The sequence below is a fragment of the Fistularia commersonii genome, chromosome 8, assembly GCF_037954325.1.
Source record: "Fistularia commersonii isolate RoL2024-O1a breed Wild chromosome 8, RoL_Fcom_v1.0, whole genome shotgun sequence".
Taxonomy (NCBI): domain Eukaryota; kingdom Metazoa; phylum Chordata; class Actinopteri; order Syngnathiformes; family Fistulariidae; genus Fistularia; species Fistularia commersonii.
In genome coordinates, this window is record NC_141291.1 from 4,844,423 (window position 1) to 4,871,196 (window position 26,774).

At 45.6% G+C, this 26,774-nt stretch overlaps 1 protein-coding gene across 9 annotated transcripts in view; it reads left to right on the forward strand.

Moving 5' to 3' along the window:
- LOC147231671 (receptor-type tyrosine-protein phosphatase mu-like) overlaps nucleotides 1-26,774 on the forward strand; it is a 104,265-nt gene that overhangs the window by 24,098 nt on the left and 53,393 nt on the right. For all 9 annotated transcript variants that reach the window (XM_086150631.1, XM_086150634.1, XM_086150633.1 and 6 more), the window contains exons 3-9: nucleotides 10,359-10,526; nucleotides 10,623-10,732; nucleotides 13,394-13,472; nucleotides 14,337-14,452; nucleotides 14,567-14,741; nucleotides 16,453-16,565; nucleotides 16,710-16,890. In XM_086150631.1, the coding sequence (XP_086006757.1) occupies nucleotides 10,359-10,526; nucleotides 10,623-10,732; nucleotides 13,394-13,472; nucleotides 14,337-14,452; nucleotides 14,567-14,741; nucleotides 16,453-16,565; nucleotides 16,710-16,890 (942 nt within the window). The remainder of the gene's footprint in view (nucleotides 1-10,358; nucleotides 10,527-10,622; nucleotides 10,733-13,393; nucleotides 13,473-14,336; nucleotides 14,453-14,566; nucleotides 14,742-16,452; nucleotides 16,566-16,709; nucleotides 16,891-26,774) is intronic.

Below are 26,774 nucleotides of genomic sequence, written 5' to 3' on the forward strand. Positions count from 1 at the left end.
TGCGACGAGAAATGAACCCATGAAAAAAATGGGCTAAAGATCGCGTCAAATAATCAGAAATTAGGATTTGATTTTTTTTTTCTATTTTAAATCCGGTTGAATTTTGATTCTCCCTCTTTTATTTTGAAAAGGCGATGTTTTCAATCCATCCTTTCCAACGGCGGTTTGCCGTGTGTCGGAACGGCAAGGGGGGGAGGAGGGGGTCTGAGCTTGATGCGGCCAGTGTTGTGTGCTGTAACTCGTCTAGTTTAATACTGCAGTCACACCAGCGAGCACCGTGCACAAGCGTGCGTGGACACACACACACACAGACACACACACACACACACAGGCATCGATTGACCAGTGATTGCAGGCTCCATTTAATGTTCTTATAAATGGTACAAGTTCAATCTAATCTGAACCGTGTCGCGCTCCCTCTCTCTCCGCTGTCAGTGTGAACAACAGTAATCTTCTCTAATACCCTTTACTGCCACACACACACACACACACACACACACACACACACACACACACACACACACACGCATGGAGTGAATATTTTCTGATTTACCGACTCGATTGCTTCCTGCAGCTTCACAATGAGCCGCCGACTCTCAGAGCGTTTCTTTTTTTCTTTTTTTTTTTTTTGTAGTTTATTTCCTCACTTTTCTTTCAATACTATGTTGAGTTCAGAACGTTTCACCGGCTGGATGGAGTGACGATGCCGCGGATAACACGCACGCACATGCGTGCACACCACCTCTGCTCCGGGAGAGGTGAAGATAAGATGAAACTTGTTTTTTTTTTTTTTTTTTTTAAAAGAATTAAGTGAACACATAGCCAACTTTCTATCCACCGTCTTATCTCTGGGTTAATAAACGCGACGTGGCTCCGTGTTTCCGCGGTGATGTGATGACATCAGAAGGACGAGGCGTCCATGTTTCCAACCCCCACTACCACCATCAGCCGAAATGCGAGCACGGCCTCCGGCGGACCAACCCGGCGTGCGACCGGCGACCGCAGGCGTTTTAAGTACAGGGTTCCCACTGGAAAAATGATGTTCCCTGTTTGTCGGCAACCCGACGCCATAATGAGGCTCCGGAAAGTGCTGATGAACGTTAGCTAGCTAATTCCGCAGCTGTCTTTCATCCCTGCGGAGTTGCCAGCTAATGGGTTAGCATGAAGCTAAACACCAGCTGCAGATGACTGGAGAACCAAGGCTACGCAGAGGAACATATACAGAAGGAACTACTTCTTATCCGTACTACTGTACCTGAACTACCTCTTTCATCTGGAGTACCTGAAATGTCTGGTGTGTCCGGAGTACCTGGACTATCTTGTATCTGGAGTACCAAAACTATCTTGTATCCAGCATCCCTGAACTATCTGGCGTATTCAGAGTAAATCAAATATCTTGTATCCAGAGTACCTGAAATACCTGGTACCTGGAGTACGTGAAATATCTTGTACCCAGAGTACCTGAAATCGCTTGTATCCCATGTACTATCTTGCATCTGGAGTACCGGAACTATCTGGTGTATCCAGATTACCTGCTATATCTTTTATCCAGAGTACCTGAATAGTGAACTGTATCCACAGTGCCTGAACTATCTTCTGGACAAAGTACCTGATCTATCTTGTTTCTGGACTACTTGAACTATCTGGTGCATCCAAAATACCTGATCTATCTTGTATCCAGAGTACTTGAATTATGTGCCGCATCCAGAGTACCTCAACTACCTGGTGTATCTGGTGTACCTGAACTGTCTTACATCCAGTGTACAAGGACCTATCTTGTATCTGGACTACATGGACTACTTGATCTAGCTGGTGTATCAGTAGTACCTGAACCTTCTTGTATCTGGAGTACCTGAATTGACTGCTGTACCCAGAATACCCGAACTATATGCTGTACCCAGAATACCCGAACTGTATGCTGTATCCGGAGTAGCTAAACTGTGTGTTGTATCCAGAGTACCATCTTAGTTCCAGAGTACCAGTCAGTACTGCATTGTTGAGCAGGATGGTGGTGAGCAGCAAAAAAGTACTTAGGCAAAGTTTCAATGCCAAAGATTCGTATATGTACCCTCTCTAGTTACTTTGTATGCAGGTTTACTGTAGTTCTCAATAAATCAGGGGAAGGTAAAAAAAGTCACCCGGACATAGGAAGTGCGTTGGTGGAACGTTCTACTTCCTGTGATTGGGTTAGAAGGCCTGTGGCAAGGTGGCGGGTCCATTGGCAAGGGGTAAACGCTCCGCCTGTCCCAAGGATATTTTTAGAGCAATTCAAACAGGAAGTGGCTGACCTACACGGCGTGGGCATGGTGGCGCTCCGGTCGGGGGTGGGGGAGCTTCTGCAGACCCACGGCTGATGGGGAAAAAAAAATGAACACTCTTCAGAAAACCTACTAGTTGCTTGTCCCTGCGTGGAGAACCTTTGCAACAGAATGGAAATGTAAATAGGTTGTGTGTGTGTGTGTGGGGTTCTGCTGAACAGATCATGGCTACATCTAAAGATCCAAAGAACTTGGTGGAGTGAACCTTTTAGAACTATTCAAGAACCGTATGAGCGACCTCATGACCCAGGTTCTCCTTGTGTTTACCAGGTTGAGAGATGAGATGAGAGATGAGAGCGGCTTTATTAATCCCGAAGGAAATTGTTGTGCCAGAGTTTCAAGTAAGAAACATAACAGTAGTAGATAATAGTAGAAAGGAGGAAGAATAAGAAATACAATGAAATATGAATTGTCTTAACTGTTAGCTGTAACTACAAAGATTGAAGATTCCCTGCGGCTGAGGGAAGAGGAATTAAAAAGTCTGACAGCCTCAGGTAGGAAAGACCTCCTGTGGCGTTCAGTGGAGCTCCTTGGTGGTATCAGTCTGCGACTGAAAGAGCTCTGACAGGACGTCAACGTGGCATGCAGGGGGTGATGGATGTTGTCCATGATGCTGAGGAGCTTCCTCAGCATCCTCCTCTCTGAAACCTGCACAGCAGACTCCAGCTCCACTCCCAGGACAGACCCAGCTCTCCTGATGAGCTTGTTGAGTCTGTTGGTGTCAGCTGTCTTGAGCCTGCTGCCCCAGCACACAACAGCATAGAAGATGGGTTCTCCTGGGTTCTCCTGCAGCTTGTTCCTCGTTCTCCTGTTCTCTACCGGGTTGTTCTGGGTTCTCCAGTATTTCGTTGCTTGTTCTCCTGTTCTTTATAATTTTCTTCTGGGTACTCCTGCAGTTTGCTCCAGGTTCACCTGTTCTCTACCAGGATCTTCTGGGTACTCCTGAGGTTTGTTCCTTGTTATCCTGTCTTATACAGGGTTCTTCTTCACTTGGTTCCTTGTTCTCCTGTTCTCTACAAGGTTCCCCTTCATTTCTTTCCATGTTCTCCTCTTCTCTTCTGGGTTCCGCTGCAATTTGTTTCTTGTTCTCCTATTTCTTATCAGGTTCTTTTGGCTTCTCCTGCAGTTGCTCTCTTGTTCTCCTGCTCTCCACTGTGTTCATCTGGGTTGTCCTGCGGTTTGCTCCTCACTCTCCTGTTAGCATCCAGGTTCTCCTGCGGTTAATTCCTTGTTCTGCGGGGTTCTTCTAGATTCTTCTGCAGTTGCTGCCTTGTTCTCCCGCTCTTCTCCTGCAGTTTGCTCCTTGTTCTCCTGTTCTCTACAGGATCCTTCTAGGTTCTCCTGCAGTTTATTCCTTGTTCTCATGTTCTCCACTGGTGTCTTCTGGGTTCTCCTGCAGCTTGTTCCTTGATATGCTGGGTTCTTCAGGGTTCTGCTGCACTCTGCCGGGTTCTTCTCCTGCAGTTTGCTCCACCTTCTCATGTTCTCTACTGCCTTCTCCTGGATTGTCCTGCAGTTCGTTCCATGTTCTCCAGTTCTCTACGGGTCCTTCTAGGTTCTCCTGCAGTTCTTTTCCTCTTATTCTCTTCTCTCCTCCTGTTGTGTTTTCTCCCTCGGTGTTCCTCGAGTCACTCGCCTGTCAGTCACAGCCGTCGGCCAATGGAACACAGCAGTCTTTGCTTTTAATTGATTTGCTCCAATCAGGGATGACCACAGGGAACACACACTCTTGCTACTGCTGTGTGTGTGTGTTTGTGCCGTTGCGTGCATGTGTGTGTGGGTGTGGGTGTTTGTGTCTCCGTGGAGTTCAGGGTGTATTAATATTTCTAATAACGCCGTTATCAGCTCACTGCCAGCTGTACTCAGTAAACACACACGCCGAGGCTGGAAGGCAAACACACACACACACACACACACACACACACACGCACACACACGCTGTCTGTCTGTTCTCTGATAACTCCCACAATGCTGTTCTGTGTCAAAGAGACCTGGAGGTCAAAACCACTTTTCCATGTGTGTGTGCGCGCGAGTGTGCTCAAAAATATCAACTTCTGTAAACAACACACTGAAAATGCACGCACGCACACACGCATGCGCGCGCTGTTTGAACAAAACACACACGCAGACATCCAGACACACACCGACACCCGCGTGCCGCCAACAGGTAAACACTGTTTAAAGGTGAATGAGAGACGTGTGTTTGAAGTTTTTTGGATGGCTGGATTGTGCGTGCGCATGCACGAGTGTGTGTGTTTATGCATGTGTGTGTCTGTTCGAAAGAGAGTGAGAGTCTGGGTTAATGAGTGTGTTAAAGGGTTTATCAGCGTGTCGGCATGCAGGAGATTCATCCAGCCTTTGAACATGACGTGTGCGCGCATGCCTGTGTGTGTGTGTGTGTTTGTGTGTGTGTATGTGTATGTGTGTGTGTGTGAGTAAACGGACATAAAGCCACTATCAGCTTCCTGCCAAAACCAATTAAAGCCCTATTCAGGGAGTTTGTTCACACAGAGCAGACTGTGACTCCAGTCCAGCCAATCAGAGAAGAGGTCACATTGACACACCGGCTCCCCATTGGCCGGCCGCTTCGTCTGTGAGGTTTGTGTAAACAGCGTTTCAGTCAAAGCTGGACGTGTTTTTTTTTTTTTTTTTTTTCTTCCCCTCGGTCGGAGGCGGTTTTGTTTCCCCTTCCCGCGGGACGATTTGCGTTAGAGTTCTCCCGTCTCCTGGGGACGCTGACTCCAAACGCCATTTTCACTGGCGGCGTCCTCCCGCAGTGATGATGTCATCGCCTCTGGTGTGCCAAACTGACCGGCGGATTGCACGACTTTTTGCCGTCATGCAAAAAAAACAAAACAAAACAAAAAAAAAAAACAACTCTGCTGTGAAAAAAAAAGTTCCACTTTTACATTCCATAGGGGCTCGCCTCCATCACTCAGCCATTTTTTTTACAGGAAGTGGTAGATAGAACTACAAATAGGACTACAATTCCCATCGTGCAACCCAAACACAGAGCTGGAAAGACGACTCAAAGTAGTGGAGAATATTGGTGTGTGTGTGTGACGGGGAGCGGGGGTAGGTACAATGAACATAGCGCAGGAAACTGAACAATGACAGGAAGTAGAAACCCGAACGTGACGTGAACGCAAACCTGTCGGAAATAAAAACAGGAAACTGCGAACATGAGCCGGGCGCAGATGACGCAGCGGGGGGGGGGGGGGGGGGTCAGGGTTGAACCCCGCCTCTCGACCAATCACAGATGGGATTACCGAGACTTGGATGAGAGGGTGAATGATTGTATTTATGATGATGTGATTGGCAGGAGGTACCCCGCCTCCTGGCCAATCACAGCCGGGATAAGCTGTAGAAATTAGCGATATAGTCAATGAATGAATGAATGAACAGAAAACCGTCATTCCTAAGAATATTCCGTATCTTGTCGTCGGACAGACATGTTGCCATGGTTACCATAACGTTTAACCCTTTCGCCACTTCGATGATCGTAATGATTGAACGCCGTTGCGGTGAAATGATGAGTTTACGAATGAAAGCCAGGATTCATGACCGATCTGCTCCTGCCAGACATTTCTGCTTCTGAGACACACACACACACACACACACACACACACACAAAGACACTGCCTGCTGGTGTGTAAACCTTGTTGATTCGCTGCAGCTGCTTTTCCTCACGCCTCAGTTCGACTGTAGTAATAGAATTACTCCCCTCTGTTTGTGCGCGCGTGTGTGTGCAGCCTCTGATGGGATTGGCTGGGAGCTGGCGGGGTCACGTGTGATTGGCCGGCAGATGCGAGGGGGGCGGGAGGTTAACAAGGCCGAGCGGCGGCGGGGACACGGGCGACGTGTCTGTGTTCGCGTCTCGCCGCCTCATCTGATTGATTATCGATTGGGAAAGGCACGAAGTGACGCTCGTTCGGGGTCGAGCCGGCGGATTTCGGTGAAATAACAAAGTCGGCGGAGGTGACGCCTGGTTCCAGAAGGTGCTGTTTGGAGGTCAGAGCGTCAGAAATATCAAAGCGATGGGAAATCTTTCAAACATCTGAGGGCCGACGGCGTCGGAACACCTTTCATCATCACACGGAGCCGCTGGTCGGGGCTTGCAGGATGACACCAGTACAGTCATCACACCTTATTACAATGTAATAACACGATATTTAACTTGACAGACGTGCCCATTTAGGATCCACTCAGTTCGTTGGGTTTGTCGGGATAAAGAGGACCTTTTTTCCCTCCCAAGATAGTTTTTGTTTTGTCAATTCTTGCAGATCACCCATGTTATTTCTTCATAACTTTAAATTAATTAACAATTTAAATATCTTCTATGAATCTTTGTAAGTCAGGGATGGGTTATTGTTTTTTCTGGCGGGCCACATTTCTTATTTCTTATACTTCTTTCTAATGGCATTTGTAAAAAAAATAATAATAAAATTATATATATATTTAATAATCTAAAAAATAATCATCGTAACACATGAAAAAAAGTGATAAATATAAAAATAATGACATAACATATATAATAATAATTTAAAACTGATATTTTAGAAGATGATAAGCAGGGAAAGAAAAGAAAAATATACTGTATGCTGTATTAAATGTCTGTATATATAGATATATATATAAAGATGGTAGTTTGGTTTACATTTCTCTGTTATGAGTAAAATAAAGCAATCATACAAATAAAAATAAATCAATTTAAAAAAGAATATATTGATATCACGGGCACATGAACCTGTCAGCATCAGCCGTCGCCATGGGCGACCGTGTCCGGCAATCGTACGGCCACGATTCACTTGTTTATTTGAGGAAGCAGCTAAAAGCAAATTGAGCAAATTTACTTTTCCCTATTTAAAGATAAAAATGTGATATTTTTAGTGCATTAATGCCTTGATCTGCTTTCAGGTTAGATGAGTGATGCTGGAACAGATTTGTGTGTGTGTGTGTGTGTGTGTGTGTGTGTGTTATGAGTAAACATCAATACTGGTGTCTCTTCATGTAAAAGTGATATTAACCTTGAGAACATAATCAGACACTTTTCTGTTTAAAGAAACATTAATGGAAATAATTAACTTTCTTCCAATGTAATCTGACGTCAGATGGAAACCATGCATTTCTACTGTTTACACACACACACACATTCATGCACACGCTGTTTGTTCTAGAACATTCCTCGGTTGCTAAGGAAACAGCTGGTACACGCACACGTTATTTCACACAAACGGGGAGACATGACCGAACCAGTTGGGACAATCCTCGGAAATGTGTGATTGAGATGGTTCAAGGTCTGAGCACACACACACACACACATGTCCGTGCACGCGCTCACACACAGGAAGTGCTGACAGGCTCAGGGGGTTACAGTTTGCAGGATAGGAAACAGGCCCCGTGGATTTATGGACTGAATTCCAGTCCAGGCAAAGATCACCTTTGAGCAAGGCACTAATTTGTCATAATGAGCTCATATCTTTGGATTAAGACCTTTTATAAAAAAAAAAAGTAACTCTTGAGTCGTTTTAATGGCGTCCTACTGTTTCAGAGACGGATCGGAACCGAGTACAGACGAGAACACGGATTAAAAATACACACTGTCACTGGGAGTCACCTCCAATGGTGACACCATGACAAACAGGAAGTGACTTAGAGTCAGTGCATCAGTGCATCACGTATGCATGGATGGTGGCTACAACGTGTGTGTGCGTTTGTGTGTGCGTGTGTGTGTGTTACCTGACTCCCTCCCTCTCGTTGAAAAGGGGAAGCCGAGATTTCTAAGCTCCCGAATCAGACATTAGTTCGTTTTTAAAATGTAAACACACAGAGTGGGTCAGCTGTCAATCACTAGGTCAGCTGTCAATCACAGACATCCAACCATTCAGCCCGCTTTTCAGATGTATTCAGGCACAGTTTACATGTTTTTGGGTGAAAAAGTGTATTCCACACTTATACGGTATACAATTGTCCACCTTTCACCGTCTCACTGTATCCCTGATTTTTAACTCTTTACATATTAAATTTTTGATTGGGGATTTTTCACTATGCCATAGCATTTTTTGCAAAATAAATGTATTTTTATACATTCATTTATTCAATTATTTATTATTATTATTATTATGTATTGTTATTTATAAAAAATATTTATAAAAAAACATGTCATAAAACTTATGACAAGAATTAAAAAATAAAAAACAAAAACAATGTATAAATAATATATGTAAATGTAATGTAGAAATTGTAAAAATGTAAAAATTCATAGAGTACAGTAGAAGAGAAAGGATAGTGGTGGGGATCGTCATAAAAAATTATCGTATACATAAAAAATGTAAATATCCTACATCGCGGATTTTTGTGTATCACGTCTGGTTCTGGAACGGGGACCCGTGACAAACGAGGGACGGCCGCGGAGTATTTCCACCGCCGTGACCAATTCTCCCACCTTGCAGCTCAAGCGCAAAGGCTGCAGGTCATCAGGAACTCCCAGCACCACTTACAGGCCCGCCATGTGTACTGCAGCGTTGCTACTGTTTCCCGTGGAATCACGCGCACAGAGATGCTTGTCCAAATGTCCCCAGCTGCAGGAGGAAGGTGGTTGTGGAAACGGGGTCTTAGAGTCTGTGGAGAAAAACCCAGGTCAGGGAAGAACTTAGTCCAGGGGTCGGGAACCCGCGGCTCTTTAATCCCTCTCTTTGCGGCTACTTGTGGCTTTTGAAAATATGATTAAAACATATTTTATTTTAGCTTGTTCATTTTCAAAATGTAATTTCAATGTGAAGGTTATGGCGATCTTGTAACATCTAAATAAAAAGTGTTCAAATGTTTTGTTCGCTTTTTCTGCATTCGCTAGTAAAAGAATGACAGCACACACAGAGGACGGCATTTGTGGTTTGCTGATTTAAGTTTTGCTTTTTTTTTTCCATAAATACAAGAAGGACTCAAATAGACATTGAGTATTTTGCTTAAAAGTAACCTTCAACCCAATATCTTTTTTTCACGTTCAAAATGTTTTGTTGCATGCAGAAATGTCGTTTAATTTCCTCTGCAGTGGTTCGGCGAAAAATGCAACACATATTTTGCTTATACGTAGCATAGAGGCAAAAAAAATTACATTATATGCCGTCTTAATTCATTTCAAATTTCTAAAGGGTCGTGTGACTCCCAGTGTTCTCGATGTGTTCGAATTGATCGGAGATCTTTATGATCGATCAGTCATGGACTTTGTCTCACTAGAGGTGTGTGTATGTGTTTGTGTGTGTGTGTGCGCGCACTAGTTTTGCCACCCTAAAAAAATTCATTTTCTGATCCGATTCAGAACCAAAGCCAAAGTTTTATTTTTATTTTCCAGGGAATCGGCAGCCACCGAACAAAGAGTCTGGGAAAAATACCTGAGACACATTCATTACATGACTGACAGCTGTGTGTCAGCGTGATGCACACACACACACACACACACACACACACACACACACACACACACACACACACACACACACACACACACAAATCATTTGAAATCATTTGAATTTCATAGAAATTTTATAGAAACAGGAAGGGAAAAAAGAAACATAATCCAGAGCGGAGATGATTGACAGCTGTTGTAGTGACACGCAGACGTGGGGGCGCGCTAATGAGGGAACACACACACAAACACACACACGCACACACACACAGGTAGAGATTTAGTTTCCATCTATAAAACGAACACCTTTTATCCTGAAGTGTCCCAATTAAAGATTCATAGTCATGGACCCAAGTCTTCTCCCCCCCGCCTGCGACGCACTTCCTGTTTGTCGCTATTTAAACCGCCTTTTCTTGTTTTGTTGTTTATTCCACCTCGGAGGTTGCGGGCAGGCGCCTCGCCGCTCTTATTTTGAAATCCGAAATAACCACCGTGGGGTGTCCTGAACCCATCATCGAATCAAAGTTCGAGATGATCTGCGTTTTTAAAAATGGTTTCCGTGTTGTTGTTCCACGTCTTTCAGAAAATCCTATTTTATTTTGAAATTTTTGCGTTGCTACATCTCGTTCCCGCAGGCTCCTCCTACCTGTTCGTGAACACGACGGGGCGCTACAGCGGGCAGCGCGCTCAGCTGCTGCTGCCGCAGCTGAAGGAGAACGACACACACTGCATCAGCTTCCTGTTCTACCAGGCGGGGGGCCGTGAGGGCGTGGCGCCCGCTACGCTCAACGTCTACGTCAAAGGTAGTGGGTCGCCTGCAAGACAAAGCTCGGGGACGGGGTGTCAATGCAGGGGGCGGGGCTTAGGCTTGGATGACATCATTTGTTTTTGTTTATCAGAAAATAACAGCCCGCTGGGAGTTCCCATCTTCAACTCCTCTGGCCCCGCCTACCACATCTGGAAAGGGGTGGAGCTTGCCGTGTCGACGTTTTGGCCCAATCATTACCAGGTAACCACGCCCCTTTTTTAGCCCCGCCTCCTCCGGCTTTGCAGACCTGGAGCTCTCGTGATAAGAACTAACGCGCACATTTTTAGGTTGTTTCTTCCATATATTCAGACTTTTTTTTTCAGATTTCTGCATCGGATTGTCACAGATTCAAAGATTAGTTTTTGTTATTTTTTGATACTTTTTTGGTAAATTTGATCATTTTAGTATTATTGTTGAAGGTTGCTTTTAAATATTGTTTCATCTTTAATACTTGTTGACGCTTTAGTACTTGGAACAAGATATATCTCCCTTTACCCTAGCACAGCCTCTCTCTCTCTTTCTCTCTCGCTCTCTCCCACACACACACATACACAGTCACACACACACATGCGCGTGCGCGCACACACACACTCACACAAACGGACACACGGACACACAGGATGTGGTTGATTCGTATTGAAAGCTCTTTTATGTGGCTTTAAAAGCTTTGACATCTGTAAACTGTATGAGGCCTGTGGCTAATTGGTCCATACACACACAACCCCCCCCCCCCACACACACACACACACACACACACTCACACACAAGTAAAGCCATTGAAAAACACACACATACAAACAAAACGACTGGTTGCTGGCACCTGGATCAGAGTGAACTGAAGAGAATTTACCGAAACATGACTGACTGCACGATGTATGTATTTTGTATTTATCTATTTCTAGCAATCTATTTATCTGTGTGTGTGTGTGTGTGTGTGTGTGTGTGTGTGTGTGTGTGTGTGATTGTGGGTCAATATAGACAGATGTGGTTGAACACGAACCCTTCAAAATAAAAGTGAATCATTTTTAGTGCCTGGGAATATACAATAAAGTCCCAGTCCTTAACAGCAACATCAGTTACAGCAGAGTGTGTGTGTGTGTGTGTGTGTGTGTGTGTGTGTGTGTGTGTGTGTGTGTGTGTGTGTGTGTGTGTGTGTTGTGTCTGACAGACCAGACCCCCTGCCTTTTCACTGATGACACACACGCAAAGCAAAGTGGCGAGCTGTCACGAGAGATTGATTCAGTACAATACACACACACACACACACACGCACACGCACACGCACACACAGGTGGCAATGAAGAACTGCAATTACGGCCATCATACTATAACTCCAGGCGTCACTAATTAGCTGCATCTCCTCAGCAACAGCAGAACAACATGGTTTCGTAGATGAAGAGAAGGGAGGGAGGAAAAGAGATGAGAAAGGAGGGAGTGGAAGACGCAGGCGTGAAAACAAAAAGCGGGGAAGAAGGGAGGAGGACGGAGGATGGAAAACAGAAAAGCGGGGGAAGGTGGAGGGAGGGGAATGGAGAGGCCGATGACGCACAGCTGGTTGGGTGGAGGGAGCCAGACTTCCTGTTTCAGGCAGGAAGTGTGCGGTCCTAAATCACCGGGACAACGGACGACACCTGTCCGTCATCCCGTCAGCTTTTCATCTCAGTTATCAGTTCATCGGGCGGTTCGGCAGGTGTTTCATTCCCACAGCGACAAAGCGGCGGGCTGCTCGCGTGGCCCGTCTACTTCCTGGTTCACTTTTTGTGTTAGAACCCAAGCAAACTGTTCTCGTCTCTTCGCCGTCGCCCGGTTGGTCGTTCCGGTTCACTAGCAGCACCCACACCCCTGCCGCCAGCCCATAATACCAATCCCTCCATGGTTCCCTTCAGTTGTCTTGGGCGATAACCCTGTTTCCCTCCTGTGGAGCTCGCAAATATAGTAGAATCACGGCTTGCGAATCTAACTTCTTTGACTCTGTTTGCTAACCGAATCAAAGTTTCCCATTGAAATCAATGTAAACCCCACCGGTTCTCCTGCCCCTAAAAACATATTCTACTCTTGAAACTTTATTATGGGTTTATTTGTGGCAAAACATCAGAAAGTAATTGATGATAACATTAACTGTTCCTGTGTTTGTGCTGCTCTTTCTCTTCTTGCCAGCACTTGTGGCGTCACTAAATCAGCAAAAGTAAAGCCTTCTTGCACATGAGACCCTCGCTAACGCTATCTCCAGCTAGCTGTCTTTCATTCATGCAAGCTAACAACAACTTTTCTACTTCTTCTAAAACTCGAGGCCTTTGCTTCGTTAACGTAGTCGCCCCGTTAGCCACATCAGCTGTCTTTAGCGCATCTTCAGGATTGTACCAGGTTGTCTTATCCGTGTCGTTGTGCTTTGCGAGATCTGTAACACCAACACTGCTCTCACGCTAACTATTATTTCCTTCTTTGGGTCGACTGTTTTACTTTTTTTGGGAGCCATAATGAGGGCTAACTTATTGAAAAAATGTGTTAGAACGGGAGAAGACAATAATGAATGATGTAAACAAAGCAGAGAACCACGTATGACTGCCGCTACGCTACAGCGCGGAAAGCCCGTGACTTTGTTTATTTGTGTGTTGGCGTGGCGAAACTTGTTCGCGGCTCACTTCAAAATTTGATCGAAAACTCTGTTTTGTTTGTGATTAGGGGAGTTCGAAACCTGAAGTTCTACTCTGCTCATTTTCTGTTGCCTTCTGCAAAGGCTCAGTCGTTCTATATCTGACTCGAAACAAGGAAATACTGTCGGGTGTGACGATTGCAAAACGAATTACAGTCCCACTCCTGTTTCAATCACTAATCAATGGCTGCTATTGATCTGCGTGTCAGGTGATGTTCGAGGCTGTCAGCACCGGGCAAAGGGGAGTTCTAGCCATCAAGGACATTACCCTGCAGGGACACCAGTGCAGTAAGTACATGCGTGCGCAGGATACACACACACACACACACACACACACACACACACACACACACACACACACACACACACACATCCAGCAAAGGGCCCCACCCCGATGTAGAACAGGCTTCTAATTGGCTAACAAGGTTTGGCTGCCTAATTGGGTAACAATGTTAAAAAGTTGAGGCTGCCTGCTGAATCAAGGTCACTGCGCGCGTGCGTATATGCATTTGTGTGTGTGTGTGTGTGTGTGTGAGTGTGTGTGTGTTTGTATGCGAGCTTGCAGATGAGAGAGCTCATTAAAATATAAATTGATTAGCATGGACTTTGATCCGTCCGTCTGTTTATCTACCTGCTCGTCTGAAGACATTGCCATTCCAGATTCTGCTTTGTTTGGTGAACAACACACACACACACACACGCACACACACACACACACACACACACACACACACACACACACACAAACACACACACATGCAAGGGCGTGCACACACATACACATTCAGTGTGTATCTTGTGCGTTAAATCACTGGTAAACATCCTCGACCTGAACCATCGTCTTGACTTTGACATCGCCCTCGCACGCACACTCCGACACACTGGGGCGTGGGCGCACACACACATACACACACACACACACACACACACACATACACACACACACACCAACATATGCGCACACACGTCCATTTTGTGATTGGATTGGTGAGATTTCCGCTGTCCAGCCATGAGAGATTGCATTGGGAAAACAGTTGGCTGATACCATGGTGACACCAGACCTTTTAATCATGATGTCATTGATCTGTGACCCCTGACCTGTGTGTGTGTGTGTGTGTGTGTGTGTGTGTGTGTGTGTGTGTGTGCCCACAGCGAGCACTCCTCACTTCCTGCACATTAAAGGGGTGGAGGTGAACGCGGGACAGACAGCAATGTTCCAGTGCACTGTAAACAGACAGCCGCAGAGCAACGTGCGGCTGTACTTGCAGGTGTTGATCAATAACCAATAATCCCCTCCCCTCCCCCCAGCAATAATCAATCCCGATCATCACTGTCATTACCAGCTTGGTTGCACCATCAACTTTTTTGTCCATGTGTGCTAGGGGATGGGTGGTCGCCAGGCCGTCGTCAGGGAGATCAAGCCGCTAACCTCCAGGCGCTACGTGGCTAGCTTCGACGTGGAGAACACCACCAAGGGTGACTCGGGTCGCTACCGCTGCATCGCCCAATCGGAGCGTGGCGTTGGCGTGTCGTCCTACAGCGACCTCACCGTCAAACGTGAGTCAAATGGGTCCCTGGGAATGCACAGTGAACTCTGGTACGGCGCCTCCCGCTGGTCAGTGTGTGCCAAACACCCATATACAAACATTTGTTTGAAAACAATGCTTGTCGGCGGTCCGGGCGTATTTCCACGCTTTTATTTCGATTTTTCCTGTTTTTCTGTTTTCTGCTTCCCCCTTTTTTATATATTTGCCCTCTCTGTCTCTTCTTTTTTCCTTCCTCTTCCTCATTAGTCAACAAAAACAGGCCGCCATTGACCCTGCGGTTGTACTATGCATTTATGTGCTATGAATTCATGTATATACATCGAAACGTTTATACGTATGTTTGCATATTTATACACACATGCATTAATGCATATAAAAGTGTGTGTTTGTGTGTGTGTGCGTGTGTGTGTATATATATAAAACACAAACGTACCGGTATATATGATCTTTCTGAGAATGCAACCTATATATATGTATGTGTGTGTGTACGTATGTACGTATATACATATATGTATCTATACACACATATATTCATATCCTGTGTATGTATGTGTGTGTGTGTGTGTGTGTGTGTGTATATACATACAGTTAATATATGTGTATATATGAATGTTCTGGGTATGCAACCTCTCGCTCACACACATATTTATGCACATATTTATTTATATATGTATATATATATATACACACTTATACACACACACACATGTATATATATACATATATATATATATATATATATATATATACATGCACAGTATATTTGGTATAAATATATTTCTGTATATATACATATTTTGTATACGTGTGTATAAATATTAGGCGAATCTATGTACACATGGATATTCTGGAAATGCGACCTCTCTCTCACACAGGTATGTATATATACTATATATTTTTAGATGTACTATGGTTCATAGAGAACCATATTTTTTAAATTGGCATAGTGCTAAAATGTATTCATTATAATTTACAGCAGAGTAATAAGTGACAGTAATTGAGTACTTGATTGAAGTAATGGATTACTTGTTTAGAGTGTGAGCCACCAAGCCGAAGCACCAGTAATACAACTTGTCAAATTGCACCTGTCTCTTCGCACCTACGAACGTTTATGAAATTCATAGAATGGATCAGTCAATACTGAAACACACACATCACATGCGCACGCATACACACACACACTTAGTGACAGGTGAGAGGTGTATGTTGGTCACATGACCTAGCATGCATCCCTCAATTCCCTGAGGTTAAACCTTTGATTGAACTGTCATTCAACCTGCTCAAGAGAAACTGAGTGTGTGTTTTCATCAGTCAGAGGTGTGTACGCGCTCACAGACACACACACACACACACACACACACACACACACACACACACAAAGCAGATATTAACCCTGAACATGTTCTGAGATAAACATGCATCATTACACATGTATCCCACATCAGTGTGTGTGTGTGTGTGTGTGTGTGTGTGTGTGTGTGTGTGTGTGTGTGTGTGTGTGAGAGAGAGAGAAAGAGAGAGAGAGTGGGTGTGTGTTTGAAGTGGGTCAGAAGGAAGTAGAGCGGCACCGCCGGGGATTGTGGGTAATAGAATCCAGGTCTGCCGCGACTCGCCGAAGGTCACGAATATTAATTAACTCGTTAACTCCTTCTCGTATTTGTGCTTGCGTGTGTGTGTGTATGTGCACGCTTGTGTGTGTATGTGTGTGTGTGTGCACTCAGAGCCACCTGTGCCCATCGCGCCACCCCAGCTGACAGCAGTGGGTGCAACCTACCTGTGGATCCAACTCAACGCTAACTCCATCAATGGTGACGGACCAATCATAGGGAGGGAGGTGAGTCTGTTGGACCAATCAGGTGCGGAATCCCAGTCATCTTGGCTTTGGCGCCAACTGCCGGCCAGATGGACCAACCCGACCTGCTTCAATGGTGTAGATGAGTGAAACGTTCAACCTCTGATTTGGTTGTTATGTACTTAGGTGGAATACCGCACGATGTCAGGCATGTTGATCGACACCACCCCCGTCGACAAGCCCACCCACAAGATCGGACACTTGGATCCCGACACAGAGTACGAGATCAGCGTGCTGCTAACCAGATCCCTGGAAGGCGGCACGGGAAAGCCCGGCCCCCCGCTGCGAGCCAAGACCAAGTGTGCAGGTGGGTGAAACAGCAGTGCAGGCAGCCAATCGTTTCGCGTCATCTCTGCGCTAACTGTTAGCAGCGAGCGGCTAAGTTCTCACCGCTCATTTGTGGCAGATTCGTTAGCGGCCGCGCGCTGAGCTTTGCAGTGCTGAGCTCATCAGGTGGCTAATTGCTGATCGCCAGGTTATTAAATCTGTGAGCCGGTGGCTGTTAGCACATCTCATTAGCTGCTAATGGCTACAGTGTGTGTTGGTGTGTGCGTGAGCGTCCCTCCTGTGTTGACGGAAACAAACGACGGGTGATTAGCTATCAGCTTGGCTTCAGGCGTGTAGCTGCTGCGGCGCCACTCATCTTTCGCATCTCTAATATTTCCCGTACCCTTTAAATGATCCGATCTTCTTATTTTGTAGTGTTTCTTCAAAATTCTGTGGTGTTCGCAGTGTCCCGTGTGAGCCGATGGGTGGGAGGGGATGGGAGGATTGGAGGGGCTCTCACCGTTTCCCAAGCAAAGTCTTTTATTTCCCAGCGGAAGCTTCAATAATGCTTTTATTTTCCAATCAAACTTTTATCAAACTGGCTCAGAGAAAACACAAAACAATGTCTGCTCAAAAAATGAAGAGAAAATCGTTTCGCCTTGTCCAAGGTTCCTCTGCCGGTTCAAGAGGTTCCTCGGTTTAGTTGTGCTTCAGGTCCAGAGCAGGTTTCACATTTTGAAAGGTGGCATTCAGAAGTTTGACTAGTCCTTGTTTTATTATTATCATGATGCCCGCCTACGACCCACTGTGTTCACTGGAGCCACTCTGTAGCCTCTATTCCCACTATTCCAATTGTGTCCAATTCACCCTCTTTTTCAACTGTGTCCTCTGTGGCGACCCTGCTGTGTGAACCCACTCAGGCCTCAGTACCTCACAATGCCCACAAACTCCTCTCTACCCTTTGTTCCCACTGTGTCTTTTTTTCCCATGATGTTCACTATTCCTACTTAGTCCACCTTACCCACAGTGTCCACTGTACCCTATGTTACCAGGATACCCTCTGTTCCCACTGTATCCATGGTGTCCACTGTTCCCATTGATTCCACTGTACCCACTCTGCCCATCGTACTCAGTATGTACCCAGTTTTACCCTTTTTCCCCACTGGGTCCACTGTACCCTCTGTTCCCACTGGGTCCACTGTACCCTCTGTTCCCACTGAGTCCACTGTACCCTCTGTTCCCACTGAGTCCACTGTACCCTCTGTTCCCACTATACCCTCTGTACCCACTGCACCTGCTGTGTCTATCATGTCCACTGTTTCCACCCTACTCACCGTACCCACCGAGTCCACTGTGCTTTTCACTATTCTAACTGCATCCACCCCACCCTCTGTACCCAGGGATTCTATTGTGCCCAGTATTTCCACTGTACTCACTGTGCCCACTATTCCCACTGTGTCCACTGCATCCGCTGCACCGGCTGAGCCAACTGTGTCGCCCACCCTACACATGTGTCCATCCTACCACTATACCCACGATATCGACTTCACCCAGTACGCGCTCCTCAGACCCTCGGTGCAGAGCGTGGTTCAGAACTAAGGTCCTCCGGAACCGCAGACCCTGAGAGTTCCGCCAGAAGTAGAAGTAGAAAGAAAATTGAGGTAAATTGGAGGAGAAATGAGCCAAAAGCGGTGAGAAAAGAAATGCAGGTGCGCAAGTGGAGACCCTGGGGGTGCGGGGGCGGGGAGGGAGATTGCACCGCCGCTTGCCCACGCCGTCAGACCTCTCTAAACGGTTGTAGCTCCACCTCCCCCCCGCCGCGCGGGGCTGTCAGCGACAGGAAGCGGACGCGCTCGCCGTCTCTTTGCTCGCTCTGTTTTTCCTCTCCTTCTCAGCAGGATGATTTACGCTCTGATAACACTCATCCGTCTTCAACTCACTTTTATTTATTCATTTTACTGCCAATGAATTATACAGTGCGTGCATGTGTGTGTGTGTATGTTTGTGTGTGTGTGTTAATAATAAATCAATGTGTCCATCACACGAGCATTTACGACTCGGTCCCAGCCATGCGACACGGAGGATAAACAGCCCCCCCCCCCCTTCCCAAACAAACATGTTTTAAATGTCAAATGAAAACTTCTGTGAAAACTTCAGTCCCGTACGGCCGAGGCGGCGGTGAATGGGAGGCGTGGCGGCGGATTAGCGAACTCGAGTCAAGGCCGTCCGATCCCGGCGTATCAGGGACAAGCAACCTCCTTTTCTTCTCCTCTTTCTTCACGTCTTGCAACCTTGAAATAAAAGCTGGTTATTCGGCAGCTGTGACCTGAGAAGATAGCGCCAGGTCCTGGTCGAATTGTGAGACGTTCACTTGTCTCCCTGTGTCTTTGTGTGTCGGCACAAATTTTATTTTTTGCCTACAAAAAAAAAAAAAGGATTTGAAGTATCTCCGTCTTTCATCAAAAAAAAAAAATCCGCTCTCTTTTCCACCGAGAGTTCTAAGAACACTTCGATTCAAGTGTACCGCGGTCCTTGAACTCGACACGGTTTGGCGCCAGTTGGGATCCACGAGTCGCTTTCCGAAGTAAAAAGTTCCAAGGACTCTTTTCTCTCCGGCTTGAATGCAGTTCCAGGAACTAGCCTCCTCCAGGGGAACCTGTCTAAGACATCCTCGCTCCTGAAAAGGTTGGAGGACGTGCAGAAAGTTCCTACACTGCGAAAAGGGGTTGGAGAGAGAACATCGTCTGGCGTTCTCCAGGGCAGATCCTGCCCGGAACGGTACTTAAAAGTTTCACCAGCATTCTGGGACGCCCCGGTTCTTGTTTTTTTTTTTTTTTTCCTTGAGGTTCTGCTATTAATCATTAATTGAAGCTCCTGTCGCCGATCATCCGGTGCACTCTCATCACGTCGTCATAGTTACCGCGCCCTTTCTTTTTAATTCTTTTTTTTTTTTTTTTTTCCCCGAGAAAGGCGTCCGTCATCCCGCAGAAAGAGAATCTTTAAACTCGCCCGGATGAAAAATGTCCGGCGAGTCTAATCTGTCTAAGGAAAAGAGAAAATCAAAAAATCAGAGTTGTTTTTTTTTATTTTTTATTTTTTATTTTTCCCCTTTCCAGGGCGATGGGAAAATCAAAAACACACACACACACACACACACACACAGACGGCATCTCCGTGTGTGTGTTAACATCCATTAAAGTGTGTGTGATGTTTGTTGGGGCTTTTAGCAAATATCAGATGAATATTTTACTTCATTCTCGGCGTCTCTTTTCACCTCACATTTTCACGGTCCGATCGTCTCCGTGGCGACCGGGTCCCAGGCTTTTTAGAGCTTTTACATTTCTCTTACTGTATTTTTATCTTTGTATTTCTTTTCTCCAACTGTCTGGACCCGACAGTTTGTTTGTCTCCGTGTTTTTCGGGGGGGTTCGTTCATCTCTGCCGTCGGCGAGGAGGACATCCGAAGCCCGTTGGAATACGACTTGATGTTTTTCAAAATAAAAGCCTTGTTAGTTACATCTTAGTGGAAGAATGTGGAGCACACTTTGCTTTCATTGAAGCGATAAAATAAGCAGGAATGATTTGCTCCGCTCTCCCTGATGTGTTTGATTTTCTCTACTTTTCAGAAACTTGTTACTTAATTTATAAAGTACTTCATTTTGAAATGCAGATTTCAGGTAACTGATTTTTACATAAATGTTTGTCAAATATTCAGGAATTATTCTCGAAAGATTTTTTTTTTTTCAGATTAGATTAAATCAAACAGGCCCTTATTAGTTTTCACTTCAGAACGGTAAAACTGCATCACAGTCCGTAATATAAGATGATACTTTTTTGATCCCCATAGAAATTCTTTTAAGCTACATATACATCACGAGTCTTTGAAAAAAATATGGAAAACCAGCATCTCACACCAGCTCAATTGTAAGACCTTTTTTTAGAGTTTTAAGTCTCACTGAAGGCTGTGAATCTTACAGGGTCACTAATAGCCTGGCTCCAGCTAGACTCTTTCAGCCTTTTTTTTCCATCATGTAATGGTTTCAGTGGATATTTGCAGAGCCTCTGCTATTTCAGTCTATCGCTTTTCCTTCACTTGGTCATGAAATGCAGAGATTTGACATTGTCCAAGCCGGGCTGCTCTGCCCGCAGCTCCACCATCAATGGAGCCACACAATCTCAGCTCTGGGTAAGTAACGCAAAGAAGCACAACAATAACCAAAGCTGGGATTGTGTGGCTTTGATTTATGGTTGGCTCGTTACAAAGTAATATTAAAAACATTTTGTGTTACATTACATACATACATGTTACATTATGTTACCCAAAGCTCTGACTGTATGGCTCTATATCTTTGTTAGCTTGTTGAAGCGCAACTAAAATAACATGATCATCTTAAGTTTATGTTATGCTACGTTACCCAAAGCTGGGATTGTGTGGCTCTACTTCCTGGTTAGCTCATTAAAGTGCTAACAAAATCATATAATGAGCATTGTGAGTTTGTGTTACATTACGTGATGATACATTACCTAAAGCTGGGATTGTGTTGCTCTACTTCCTGGTTAGCTAGCTTCAGGGCTAATGAAATAATATGAATATCTTGAGTTTACGTTACGCTACATGCCGTTACCCAAAGCTGGGGTTGTGTTGCTCTACTTCCTGGTTGGCTCATGAAAGCGCTAACATAGTAATGTGATGAAAATTCAAGTTTAGGTTACATTATGTGACGTGACGTTGCTCAACGCTTAGATTGTGTTACTCTACTTCCTGGTGAGCTCTCTTAACTGGTAATGAAGTTATATGTGTATCTTTAGTTTATATTTTGTTTTGTTAACCAAAGCTGGGACTGTGTGGCTCTACTCCCTAGTTGTGCTGACAAAATAATATGATTCATATCTTCAGTTTACGTGACGTGATTCGATGTGTTGTTACCCAAAGCTGGGATGGTGTTGCTCTACTTCTCTGTTAGCTCATTAAAATGCTAACAAAATAAATGGCTAGCTTGTTTAAGCGGCAACAAAATAATATGAATATCTTGAGTTTATGTTACATTATATTACCCGATGCTTGGATCGTGTTGCTCTACTTCCTAGTTTGCTTAAGCAGTATCAAAATTATATGAATCTGGGTTTACGTTATGTAATGTTAACCAAAGCTGGGATTGTGTGGATTTACTTCCTGATTAGCTCATTGTAACGCTAACTAAATAATACGACAAATATCTTGATTTTACGTGACGTGATGTTGACGTCACGTAACCCTGTTGCTCAACTTCCTGGTTAGATGGCTGACGCGGTAACCAAATGATATGAAATCTTGAGTTTCTGTTATGTTACGTTACCCGAAGCTGGGATTGTGTTGCTCTACTTCCTGGTTAGCCCCTTAAAGCGCTCATTATCCTCCTCAGCTGGAGCTCTGAAGAACGGCTGAGTTGTCGCCACGGGTTCGGACTCCGTGCCTCGTCCGGACCGCAGTCTCGGGCGACTGCTTGTTGGAATTGTGGGAAAGCAAGGAAACGCCGGCCAGGGGCAGATTTGCCGCCCGTGTTCTGGTTGGCGAACATGAATCATCCATCACCGGTTCTCATTTCAGCCCCGTCCTCCCCCCGCTCATATTACATCTGGTGATCTCCTGGAAATGAAAAATTAAACCTCCTCCTCCTCCGCGGCTTCATCCCTAAAGTCACCTTCAAACACAGAGTGTGTCTTCTTCTGTCTCGCTGTTTGTTTGACGCTTATCGTCTCCCGGCAGCCTCTAATAAAAAAAAAAAAGCCCACCGACACAACAAACCCTGGAAGCTCAAACTCCTTCTGCTTTGCTCGACAATGTCAGTCACTTTCAAAATAAAAGCATACAGACTTGTAAGAAATCAATTTAGCATTTAGCTTCCTGTTAATGACAATCATTCTGCCGTTTTCCATTCATGTGTTCATCACCGGGATCCTGAAATAAAGTTTATTTTTTATTTTTTTTTTATTACCAGAATGCTCAAGAATCCCGTCAGGGAGGCACTGCTGCTGTTTCTGCACAGCTAGAAGGTTCCCGGTGGTTAGAGGGTGAAATGGTTGTTTGTCATCTGTAAACCTGATCCTGACGCTCACCTTGACAAATTTCATCTTAAATCTTAAAGCTTTTAGTAAAGCTCGGATTTAGTGTTGAAACACGTTTGTCTTAATGCTTTCTTACCTTATCAAAGTCTGCTTTATTGCCAATTTCTCCACATGTACTAGACATACGGGGGAATCGAGAAGACGTTTCATCATAACAGTAACAAAATAATAACAAGCACATTAACAGTAAAGTACATGATAAACAAACAAACTTTATAGTATAACCAGCACTGAGGTGAAAGGAGGATAGATTTAACAACTTGATTTTGAATATAGAGGGGAGCAGCCGTCATCTCGACAGTTTGGTGCAAAAAAAACAAAACAAATCGACTCTTACGCTTTCTTATGTCATATTAATTCTTAGCTTCCTGCGCGTGAACGCTGGCCGACATGCTGCCGCCGCTCGCCGGTTACCAACGTGTATCTTTGTACGCCCGTGTCTGTACGGTGTCCTTGAGTGTCAAGAAAGGCGTCTTCAAATTACATGGACTATTATGATTATTATTAAGAGAAGATTTATGGACGTAGTGACAGAGGATGTGAAGGTAGTTGGTGTGAGAGAGGAGGATACAAGAGAGCGGGCTCAGATGGAGAAGGTTGTTTCGCTGTGGCGAAAAGCCGAAAGGAGAAGAAGAAGAAGATTATTATTATTATTCGACGCTTGAATGACAGGGTGAAGTCTCGATACGATGTTTGAGCGAGAAAGTGGTTTAGACCGGGCGACCGTTACAGGCCGAACCCGCCTCTCGCCCAACGCTGGCGTGGATCGTCTCCAGCGTCCCCGCGACCCCTGCCGCAGGATACGGGGTATGGATAATGAATGAATGAATGTTCGTTGAACCCGATTTCTCCGTTCAAAGCAGACCGGGGGGAATTTAAGTAAGTCATTTCCAGAGGAAAGTCGGTCCTCTCGGTTTTTATCACGTTGTTGTTGAAAATTGGGCAGAAGAGACGGCGGATCAGCCCGAAATAAAAAGGAGGAGCGGTTGGATAAAAGAAAAGAATGAAAAGGAGCGTCTGACAGAGAACGGGGGGATAAGATTGTTCGGTAAACAAAAGGACGACAACCGGAGTTTTGGATTAAACGCGGATCGATCGACGGTGAAGAATCGGTTACCGGGCGGAAAACTCAAGTTGAAAAGGAAAACGAAAAAAGCCGGTTCGTGATGCGTTCACGAAACCCTGTAACTTTGCGGTTATTCTGAAGACGAGGAGGTGTGAATGTAAAACACCAGCTGACAGCACTTAACTCAATAGGACACTAATGAGTTGGAGGGGGGCGAGAGACCCCGGCACTGACAGAGAGAGAGAGAGAGAGAGAGAGAGAGAGAGGACTCTGGATCGATGGCGTCGTTTCAAAAGGTTGAAATTTCCTGCTTTTCACTGACAACAAAAGAGCAGCTGTGTGGATGACATTTCTTTCAAAGGGGGGAAGAGACGTTCGGAGACGGGGGGGGGACACTGGGGGACCTCAATGCGTTCAGGTACCCAGGGACGCACGAACTGGGGTAAATCTGCCGTTCCAAAATTTTTTATGTTTTTTTCCAAGCCGTAACTTTCATAACAACGATGAGCCGTTTTATTTATTTATTTATTTTTTTTAACCTGGACGGGTCACCTGTCAATCACAGGGCTTCATAAAGAAAGGTCTGTTCACCCCGTCATTCACATTGAGTCTTCAGTGAACCTGCCGAGAACATGGAGAACCTGGGAAGGCTCTCAGAACCCCAAAGTTCTTGGGAAATTAATTTGTGAAATAGCGGCAGGAGAAAACAGCAATCCTGTATTACGGGAAAATTGTGTGATTTTTACCCGTTTTCCTTCAACATCATCATCACCATCTTCATCACCATCTTCATCATGGAGCAGGAAGTGCTTCTGAAATTCCACCAGGAGAACCTGTTTTGTTTTTTTCACATTTAGCTGGAAAAAAAAAAGAAGGAAATACCTGACATCATCGTCAGCGTCGTTGGGTCACTTTGTCTCAGTGTCTGATTTAAATGTCAGCCCAAAAATTATGGGATAGAACCTTGACGACCGCGCATATACACGCCCGCGTGCATCCGCTCGCACACACACACACACACACACACACTCTCTCACACACTTGCATTCAGGGGGAATAGTAGGATTTTATGAGATAGCGTTAACTTTCCCCTCAGGGATTATGGGTAATAGGATCCACCTCAATCCCCTTCTCCCTCCCTCTCCTTGACCCCCGACCCTATTGTTGCTGCAGCGACTTGTGTGTGTGTGTGTGTGTGTGCACGCATATGTGCATGTGTGTGTGCGTGTTCCCTGTAGACACACCATTTAGCTTGACTTCTCCCTTTCATCGTTCAGTCAAGGCTCAGAAACTTACAAGTGCCTCCATTGTGTTCGGCTGAAAGCCTGCAGAGAGAGAGGGAGAGAGAGAGGAAGAAGAGAGAGAGAGAGAGAGAGAGAGAGAGAGGCTGAATAACAGGATGACAAGTTTTCTGCACGGCCATCAAACACACACACACACACACACACACACATAGATGAAAGACAACAAAAAACAGGAAAGGTATTGTTCATTTGCTGCTAAACACCTGAAAACAGTGGTGCACTTACTCACACACACACGCACACACTCACTCACACGCACACACACACACACACACACACACACTCACACACACGCACACACACACACACACACACACTTGCACTTTTGTCAGGAGAAATTGCCGCTTCCTGCTCTCATCTATCATTTTCTCTGTGAGTGGATCGCTGTCTGTCATCTTGAAATACACACTTAGATTGGCCACTACAAGACCGACAGCGAGAGAGAGAAAGGGAGCGTGCACGAGTGAATGGCGTGCGTGCATTTACGCGCGCGCGTGTGTGTGTGTGGGTGTGTGTGTGTGTGTTGGGCAACATGTTTGACTACCCTTGGGGACCCTCTCTGTTCAAAGCAGCAGCCCTGTCGGGGCATCCAGCGGACGTGTCGCTGGTGTTCTCTGCAGAGCTCCTGGTTAAGGTTAGGTTTAGTTTAGGATTATGGTTGAACTAGTTCTGGTGACGGTTTACTGTCAGGTTGAGCAGAATGACCTCAATGTCCTCACGAGGATAGATGTACAATGTGTTCAGTTTGAAGCTCCCTTCAATCTCCTGCCATCCTCCTCCTCCTCTCTTTCTCTCACGATGGTCTTTCTACTTTTTCACCCGGTGGCCATGTTGTTGGCACCCCCACACACACACCCCCACACACACACACACACACCTCCCACTCCCCAAAAGACGATCTTTACATCTCATTGACTGACTTGAGTGGACGCCACGGACGCCCTTCCCCGCCGCCGAGGGGGATTTCAAACGCTCGGCGAAGCCCATTAGAAAAGTCTGGAAAGTGAGTGACGGGAGGTCACTCCTGGAGAATCTGCGGGGGGAAAAAAACGCGAAGACAAGCTGTCAATCAAGTCGGAAGCGGCTAACTCCGGTGGCCTCTTCTCTATGAAGTCTGCCGTTTTTATCGGGAGTTACAATCTGTGGGGTTTTTCGCGAATTTCTCTTTTGCATCTGGGACGGGCGACCTTGAGGCTGTGACATCATCGCACCCAGCGTTCCCGGCGTCACATGTTCAGTTCTGACTGATAGCGGATTGGCCTGACGGACCGTGGTCGTTGACGGCGGCGGTGGCGACGCATCCCGACGTCGGTTACGGCCGCGTTACCACTCTCGGCGTCTTTTCAACCGTTCTAGAGTCTCACCAGAGTCTCTTTGGAGTCTCTCTAAAGTCAATCCATAGTCTTTCTAGAGTTGCTCTGGAGTCACCCTGGGCTTGTGCCTGAATCT